General features: G+C 33.5%; 1 protein-coding gene across 1 annotated transcript; it reads right to left on the bottom strand.

The window, feature by feature from the left end:
• Positions 1-2,364: 2,364 nt before the first annotated feature.
• LOC111890552 (uncharacterized) lies at positions 2,365-3,263 on the bottom strand. Its single transcript, XM_023886661.1, has 2 exons — positions 2,980-3,263; positions 2,365-2,758 (listed from the first exon to the last, which is right to left on the bottom strand). The coding sequence occupies exons 1-2, from the start codon at positions 3,261-3,263 to the stop codon at positions 2,365-2,367; spliced, it is 678 nt and encodes a 225-aa protein (XP_023742429.1).
• Between the last annotated feature and the right edge of the window lie 6,361 nt (positions 3,264-9,624).

Below are 9,624 nucleotides of genomic sequence, written 5' to 3'. Positions count from 1 at the left end.
ATTTTTACAAATATATATTTTTTTAAATAAAACAATAATGTTGTCAAATTTGATATAATAATTCGTATGTTACGTTGATATAATATACTGATTATTTTGAATTATATGATAATATATAAATCTATTAAAATTACATAATTTTAATCTTTTGAATGACATCTACCCGTGTGTTACTCATGAATAAAATTAAATATAATATATGGTTTAATGCTATTTATAGTTTTTGTTATTGTTAATTAATTTTTTAAAATTTATTTGTTTACCTTTTTAATTTCTGTCATTGTAATTATTTAAAACATCAAACAATTTTTTATTTATTTTAAAGGTAACAATATAATCATTTATATAGAGTTATTTTTAACTATTGTTATTATAAGTTATTTTATGTTGCTTATTTAAAAACTTTTAACGATTATAAAAATATCCTTAGGAAACATTTTAGTTAAATTGATATTACAATTTAATTTTTGCATTTAGCACTATAATTTATCACTTTTAACTATTCACAAAATATTCTTTGGGTTTTTTAAGTGGAATTGAAATTTATATCGAAGTTGACCCTGTAATGCTATATTTAAATTAAAACTTCAAGTATTTTGTCCAAACCTTTCAAAAGTTGTAGCTTTAAACTGATAATGGTTTACATACAACAACATATTAAATCTAATAAATTAAGTATAATATGTTAAAAGTTAAAGACATAAGTTTATAAGTAGAGGTAAAAATATTATTTTAATATTGAAATTTAGTTTATTTATGATTATACTTTAGGATTGATACTTATTTAACCTTATTATCTATCTTATAATCATTATCAGAAAGTCACTACAATTTATCACTTTTAACTATTTACAAAGCATTTTTTCGGTTGTGTAAGTTGAATTAAAATTTATATTTAAGTTGATCATGTAAGGTTATATTTAAATTAACAATTTAAGTATTTTATACAAAATTTTCAAACAACAATATATTAGACCTAATAAAATATGTATAATATGTTAAAAGTTAAAAATATAACTTTATAAGTATAAGAAATATATTCTTTTAATATTGAGATTTAGTTTATATATGATTACACTTTAGGTTTATATTTATTTAACCTTATTAACCAACTTATAATCATTATTAGAAAGAAATTGAAAAGTCATAGGAGTTTCAAATGAATGTGGTGAAAGAAAAAATGAATGGGAGTTTCAAATGAATGTGGTGAAAGGAAAAATGTTTCCTTTATAAGTATATAATGATTAGTTTATGTAATGTCATTTAGTATTTTGTATAAATAAGAAGTTTTTTGAATTCCATATTTTGGTGATTTTAATGATATTGAATTTCGTATTTTGGTGATTTTAATAAGGAGATAATAAGAAATCATCATTGTATTTTGGTGATTTTAATAACGAGATAATAATGAATTTTTATTGAACTCAACGAATCTCGCTATTTTAAGACTACTAGGTGTGGGCAACATGTTATCACATGTTACCACATCCAAAAGGTGTCATGTCAGCATCCTACTCATACATGGTGTTATAACACCCAATGTGGAAATGAGCAACATCTAATAACATATGATAACACCAATTATTTTCTATTTTATTTATATATATTTTTTTGATGTTTTTTTCTATATTTCGAATTTGTTTTTTTTATTTATTTACATTTGAAAAGTAAAAAATAAAATTTTAATAAATCTTAATTAAAAACAACATTAAAAAAAATTACAACAAAACACAAAAACATTTAAAAACATAAAAAAACAAACAAAAAAAAAAGATGATAAAACCTACATTTTTTTGCCCTAAAACTATTCATCTTCATCTTCGTGACCAACATAGATGTAATCCGTCAAGTCTTCACGGAGTTGCTTGTGTTTTTGCTGATTTTGAATATCAACCACTCTATGTAAATATTCTGATGTCCCTATTGAAATTGCACATGTCTTGGTTCCGTAGGAGAATACGTCGCAATATTGCGTCCTTTATCTTCAACAATCATGTTATGCATTATGATACATGCATACATAATATATCGTAGAGTATCTAACTCATAAGGTCTCGCCGCATGTTCAACAATGTGTCATTTTGATTTCAAAACCCCAAAAGCACGTTCAACGTCCTTACGTGCTCCTTCTTGTCGTCTCTTGAAATATTTGTCCCTTGGATCTATTGGGTGTCGAAACGCCTTCACAAACGTAGAATATTATGGATATATTCCGTCTGTAAGGTAATACCCGAACTTATATTCATTTCCATTCACTGTGAAAGGAGCATCCGGGGCTTTTCCTGACAAAAGATCGTCAAATATCGGTGATTGATCGAGAACGTTGACGTTGTTGTTAGAACCCGCAACCCCGAAAAAAGCATGTCAAATCCATAAATCTTGTGAAGCAACAGCCTCTAATACCAACGAAGGCGCTCCATGATGATCACTCAAATACTGGCCTTTCCACGCCACGGGACAATTTCTCCATTTCCAGTGTGTGCAATCAATGCTCCCAAGCATACCCGGAAAACCATGTCTTTCTTCATGCGCCACATATAATTGTTGCATATCATGCAACGAAGGTTTGCACAAGTATTGGTCACCGAATGTTTCGACAACACCTCTTGCCAATAAATACAAACTTTCTCGTGCGGTCCTCTCAGACATTCTCATATAATCGTCAATAGAATCGAGTGACTCCCCCATTGCCATAAGTTTAATTGCAGCAACACATTTTTGCAACCCTGTGAAGCCTCGTTTGCCTCTAGCATCATATCTCAATTGGAAAAATTCATATATAAATAAATATTAAACACGTAAAAATTATATTTATTTTTATCTAAAAGTAACATTTTATAAATTATAAAAGTTGAAAAAAACGATACCTAAATATATAGTAAACAAACGATACCTAATTAAATATTAAACATGTAAACTTGTATTTATTTTATCTAAAAGTGACATTTTGTAAATTATAAAAGTTGAATCAAACGATACCCTGTTTCTATAGCGTTGGCTATCCTTTCGAAGACATTTTTTCGCAAACAAAATCTTCTTTTGAAATCGTTTGGCTGGTAGACACAATTTTCCGCAAAGTAATCGTTAACTAGCCGCCGATGCCCTTCCTCACGATCTCTATTTAACGCCGCATGTCGCGTGAGTAGTGGAGTTGGATCTGGTTGTAGTAGGTTGTCTGTGTAATACTGGTACATCATACTCACGAACAAATCGTCTTCGTCGTTATCATCATTGTACGGATGGGCCGGATCAAATTCATTCATAGTTGGTTGATTTTTGTGTTTGTGTTTTGAGTGATATAGAAATAAAGAAATATGTGTAGTAAAAAGAATGAGGTATATATATAAAATGAAAATGTAATTAGTAATTTTTTTTTATTAAAGTTGCCGTTTTTAAACGGTTGAATTTGCAAACGATCCGATTTTTAATGCGTTACGAGATGTTACCACCATCACACGCCATAACATAACATCTAATAATGGGAGGGGGCGGTGTTCCCCTGTTATGGCGCCGTTATGGCGCTGCCACATCGGATAACGCCATACGGGCGTTGCCCACACCCGCCCCTCTAATAACAGAATAAGTTTATTCTTCTTTTGCTATGTGTAATTCTATTAGGTCTCCTAATTAATGTCATACCATTTATCAACCTATTGAATTTTTAATTCAAATTTTGAATTTTGAATTTCCAATCTAATTACATTAAATTAATAACCTTAGAATAAAAATAAATAAAATTAATACAGATTATAAGGTCACGTATGTATTTAAATCAACGATTATAACTTTATATAATTATAAAAAATATCTCTTAATTATTAATTTTTTAACAATTTTGAGTTATTAATATCAAAGTTTAATGAATTTTATAATCATGGTTCCCACGGGTTATAAAGTAGTTATAAGCAAAATGAATCTAAGACATAAATATATGTCATCTCTAATATAGATATAGATGTCGAAATGAAAAAAAATTATATTATTCTATAAGTAATCACAAATTTATATCATTGTATTTTGGTGATTTTAATAACCGTGGTTCCCAGTGTTATATGATGTTTCCCTCCTTCCTTAAGGTTGAAGGTTCAAGTCCTACAGTGGACATAGGTGAAATAATTTAGGAGTAGTTTAGTATATGTTTCGTTTCGGTATATATATATATATATATATATATATATATATATATATATATATATATACCGGCCATTACATAATCTAAATTACACACAATAACGGGTCGACTTAATCAAATTAACTCTCTGATCTGTATAAGCAAATTAACTCTCCAGTCGGTATAAGCAGGATCAATCAGGTGGAATTACTTGATTCGAATCTATCAACATTCATTCGAAGATCAACACAAAATAAAATATACCCCGATAATTTTAAAACAATGTCCCAGAAATAAGGAAAAATATTTTATTATATTAAAAGGTACTACTCTTATTACCATAATACAATATAGCCACCAGAGCAACCAAGGGTCTTTCTTAAACATTTAAATACCTCGATCGTACCCGAAAAGAGATTGTATTAACTACTACTCACCTAAAAAGGCTCTTTACTACTATACAAAACAGTAACCATACTCGATACTAACTTAGGCATCAGAGAACATTATCGGACCCTCTCTAATAATGATCTTAACCTAGTTTTTCATCTATTTTGTAGACGTAATTTTCCATCATTAGCATTTCGAGGGGTCTTACTCCCATTCAACCACCTACCTAGAAACCTATGTAGCCTCATTGGTGTCATCCGTAATCAACATGCAAGACAAGTAATACACATCACGACCCATGTCGGATTCACCTTTTAACCCGATCAACTTGATCCTAACATTCACTCCACAGTCAGCGGTGTCACCAAGTACTATGGAAACAATATTAATGTTGGATTAGTGTCTAAGGCTGTAACTATATTTGGTAAGTACTTGACCCGATTGTGCATGGTCCTTTTGGGTTGCCTTCACCATAGCAACTTGACAAGGTGATTTAAAGAGAAGAGATATTATTATTAATGTATTATAAGAATAATATATTGGAGAAATAATAATATTATTTGATTAATATAAGTCATAAATTAATTAGGAATTAATTTGGTGACTTAAAGAGATTAATTGAATAAAGGGGCATAAATTGTCAAATGTGTGAAAGTTGTATTTTGAGTTGATAACCCTTATGGATATGGGTTGGACGATTTTAGGGATGTGGATCACCTAGAAATCATCCAAGGGCTTATCAAGAGGGGAATTGGATTGCTTTGAGGCTAAGTTATCGAATTATGGTTTTAAGGTGAAACCCTAGAAGCTCACAAGTATAAATAGACCCTTGGGGTTGTGGAAATCGGCATCCTTGTTATTGGAGTAACCCTAGAGCCGATTTCCCTCTCCCTCCTCTCTCTCTCTCTCAAATCATCTTCTTGTTAGTTGGTGTTTGTAAGCCATTAGAGGAGTGACATTTGTAACTCTAAGCTCCAAGAAGAAGAAGGTTTCAAGCAAGTAACTCAAGGTATTATTCTAGATTTGTTTTCATATGATTTTGTTGTTAGTTTACATTAGATCTAGCCACGAAAGTCTTGGATATATATTGCATGTTCAATTAGAGAAACCTAGATCCAAGCTATAGGGTTGTATGTACACATAGGGGAAGTTCTTATGTCCAAAACCCATCAGTGGTATCAGAGACATGTTTGGTTTCAATTGAATGTGATGCTTAACTGTTTTGCTTGCTGGAAATCGTTGTTCTTCACCACTGTTCGACCCAACTCGGCGAGTCAGTATTTGGACTCGGCGAGTTGGCCCTACTCGGCGAGTCCAAAGCTTGACTCGTCGATTCCGAGCGTCAGACAGAGGATAATTCGGGATTTTATTGTTGTTTTGTCTTGGATTGATACCTAAATCGTTTTATTATGTAAAAATCCGAATTTTAACTTAATTTAATGATTATCCTTGACATAAATATAGATAATTTCAAATCTTTTAAATATTGATTATTTATGTGATAAATATGGACTATTTAATATTATTTGGTAATTATCTAATGACTAAAATTGGATTAGGTCAAATATAGATAATTATGAAATTAATTTTTTAATTTGAATTATTTGTTATTTGATCCCTATTGTTTTGAAAAGTTCAATTTCTATCCCGAAGTTTTGAAATTTGAAATTTTGTGATTAATAGTTTAATTTAGAAGAATTTAAATTTCAACCCCTAGAGTTTTACAAGTTTAAAATTCAACCATATACTATTATATTATTAAAGGCTTAATATATATATATATATATATATATATATATATATATATATATATATATATATATATATATATATATATATATATATATATAAGTAAAATTAAAATGCTAGTCTTACTGTTAGTAGGCCTCATTCACGAAGTCAGTCTATAAGGTGGGTATAAGGTTGCTACCTATAAAATGACGCTTAATGGGTGTACACTCACACCCATCGCTTGCTTGACCGGTGGAGGGTCGTTAGCCGAACGGGTAGGATAGGGTAACTCTCTCTCCTCATTAATAAGTATAATGAATATATAAAGTAACTAAACTCTTTTTTTTTCAAATTCCCAATCCTAGTTACTTTAGGCAAAAAGTGAATTGATGCAATCCCATGAAATTGCACTTTGCAACCTTGCTAAGAAGTTAGTGGAGCGTGTGTGGTTTACCGGTACACTAATTGGTTCTAAGCAAAGGTGGCAAATGGTGATTCATTGTATATCATAGTTCGATGGAGCGTGTGTGGTTTACCGGCACATCGAATAGATGATTGTAACAATGAAGGCACCATGTAGATTTGCATGGTAATTCACACCCACTTTGTGATCCTCGGTATCCCAGTCACAAACGAGAAAGGCATATCGAGATTTAAACATGCCATCGAAAGGTTCAATGAATCTCAAAGAAAAATCTAGGAATTCTCAATGTGTTTAAAACTTAAAGTTATATTTTCATGGTGAGGAATTAGTGAATCGTCATTCACTTACCTCCAAATTATTTGCGTGTTGGATTACGGCATCCCTTTTCTAATATGTAAATAATATTGTTGGGTCCTAGCCCTAATTTTTCATTTTGGGTGTTTAATTAGGGACTCAATTCTAATCAAACTTTGTTCTTTCTATTTGTAGATGTCGAACACAAACAACGCTGCTGCTAACTCATTCACGTTAATGACTCTTTGCCAAAAGGTGACCTTCGATGGTACAAACAATAGCGAATGGATAAGATACATTCATACCATTGCACGCTACGAGGACAAAGAGTATGTCCTCGACGAAAAGCTCGAGAAGGTCAACCCGGAAATCGCTACTCCCAAAGAGATGGTTGTCATTGAGACACACGAACGTGATGCAACGAAGGTCCGTTGCATCATGATAGCCACTATGAACCAAGAATTCCAAAAGTCCTACGAGGACATGTATCCTTATGAAATGCATCAAGACTTGATGGAGAGGTACCACCAAAGCGCGAGTCAAGAGCGCTACGAGATCATCACCAACATGATCACCGCCAAGATGGGAAGTGGAGAATCGTTAACCGTGCACTTGCAAAAGATGCAACGATATGTTGATCGTCTTCGCAAGTTAAATGTTAACTTTGGGGAAGATTTGGCTATTTACATTGTTCTTCACTCCTTGCCTTCATGCTACAATCAATTTAGGATGACCTACCACATGAACAAGGAAGAGGTCACCCTAAGCAAACTCCAAGGACTCCTTAGGACTGCTGAGAGCAACCTAAAGGACAAGTCTGTTGCACCAACTCCCGCACCAACCGCTGCTCCTATTTTGGCTATAGGGTAGGGAAGGGGCAAGAAGAGGAAGGCTCCGTCAAAGAGTCACCCCAAGGAAAAGTCCCAAGATGGTTCCTCTTCTAGTGGGACCAAGGTTGATCCTGCTAAGCCCAACCCTAACCCAAAGGAGGCAGAGTGCCATCATTGCCACAAAATAGGGCATTAGAAGAGAAGCTGCCCGGAATATCTGCAAGCCATCAAGGATGGAAAGATCAAGCCATCTTTTGCAGGTATATACACAATTCAATCTAATAATTCACCTCATACTATTTATTGGGTTCTTGATACAGGATGTGGTTACCACATTGTTTTGATTTGCAGGGACTAAGAAGAGATAGAGATGTGGAGCAAGGAAGAATAAATCTAATCATGGGAAACAGATGATCGTCACCTGTCACCAAGATTAGAGTGTATTCTTTAGTGCTTAGTAATGGATTAGGTTTAGATTTAAATAATTGTTGCTACTCGCTAGATATGGCAAGAAACATCATTTCATTTCATGGTTTGCTTATACAAGGATTTAGATATTCTTTTAATAATATGAATGGTTCTATTTATGCTTATCTAAATGGTGTTTTATAGTTTGAAGCAATGCCTTGTAATGGAATTTATGAAACTGTTATGGTTGTAGATAACCTAGGAAATGATGTGTTTTGTATGGATTCTTCCAATAGTATGGATAAAGCATCTTTGTGGCATTGTCATATTGGACATGTCAACAAGAAGCGCATAGCCCAACTCCAAAAGGATGGAGTGTTGGAGTCATTCGACCTTAGGGAAGATGACACGTGTGAGTCTTGTTTACTTGGAAAGATGACCAAGTCACCCTTTACTGGCACTTGTGAAAGGGGTGAGGGTTTATTGGATCTCATACATACCGATGTATGTAGGCCCTTTAGATCCACCACAAAGGATGGAAACCGCTTCTACGTGACTTTTACCGATGATTATAGTAGATATGGGTATATTTACTTAATCAAGCACAAGTCTGAAACTTTTGAAAAGTTCAAGGAGTTCAAGAATGAAGTGGAGAATCAATTGGGCAGGAAGATCAAGATGCTTCGATCCGATCAAGGAGGAGAGTACCTAAGTCTTGAATTCCACGACTATCTCAAGGAATGTGGAATAGTTTCGCAATTGACGCTACCTAGGACACCGCAGTTAAATGGTGTGGCAGAAAGGCGCAATCGAAACTTGTTAGACATGGTTCGTTCAATGATGAGTCGTGCTTCATTACCTATCTCATTTTGGGGGTATGCCTTAGAGACTGCCGCCCATATCCTTAACCAAGTCCCTACAAAGAAGGTTGCCAAAAACCTCACGAGATGTGGACAAGGAAAGCTCCCTCATTGGCACATATCAAGGTTTGGGGATGTGAAGTTTTCGTAAGACGAGAAACTCATGACAAGCTTGAACCTCGTAGTGAGCGATGTATTTTCATCGGCTACCCGCAGAAATCCTTTGGATATCTCTTCTATAGACCGAGTGACAATGTTTTCTTCGTTGCGAGGAGAGGGGTTTTCCGAGAGAGAGAGAACTCATAAGCCAAGAAGAAAGTGGGAGGCAGATCGATCTTGAAGAGATTCAAGAGTCGAGTGATGAAGGAACCTCTGCCACTGGCGCTTAACCCGAGGAGGAAACTCCGGTTGAACCGATTGACGAGTCATTACCTCTTAGACGTTCCGGAAGAGTTAGAGTTCAAACCTAGTTTTATGGTTTTCATATTACTACTGAAGGGGACACGTATATTAGTGATGGTACACTAATAAATCTAGATGAACCTAATTTCTATAAGGAAGCCATGGCAGGCCCGG

This window comes from Lactuca sativa, chromosome 6 (genome assembly GCF_002870075.4).
Source record: "Lactuca sativa cultivar Salinas chromosome 6, Lsat_Salinas_v11, whole genome shotgun sequence".
Lineage (NCBI taxonomy): Eukaryota > Viridiplantae > Streptophyta > Magnoliopsida > Asterales > Asteraceae > Lactuca > Lactuca sativa.
This window is presented reverse-complemented; position numbering and strand designations above follow the sequence as displayed.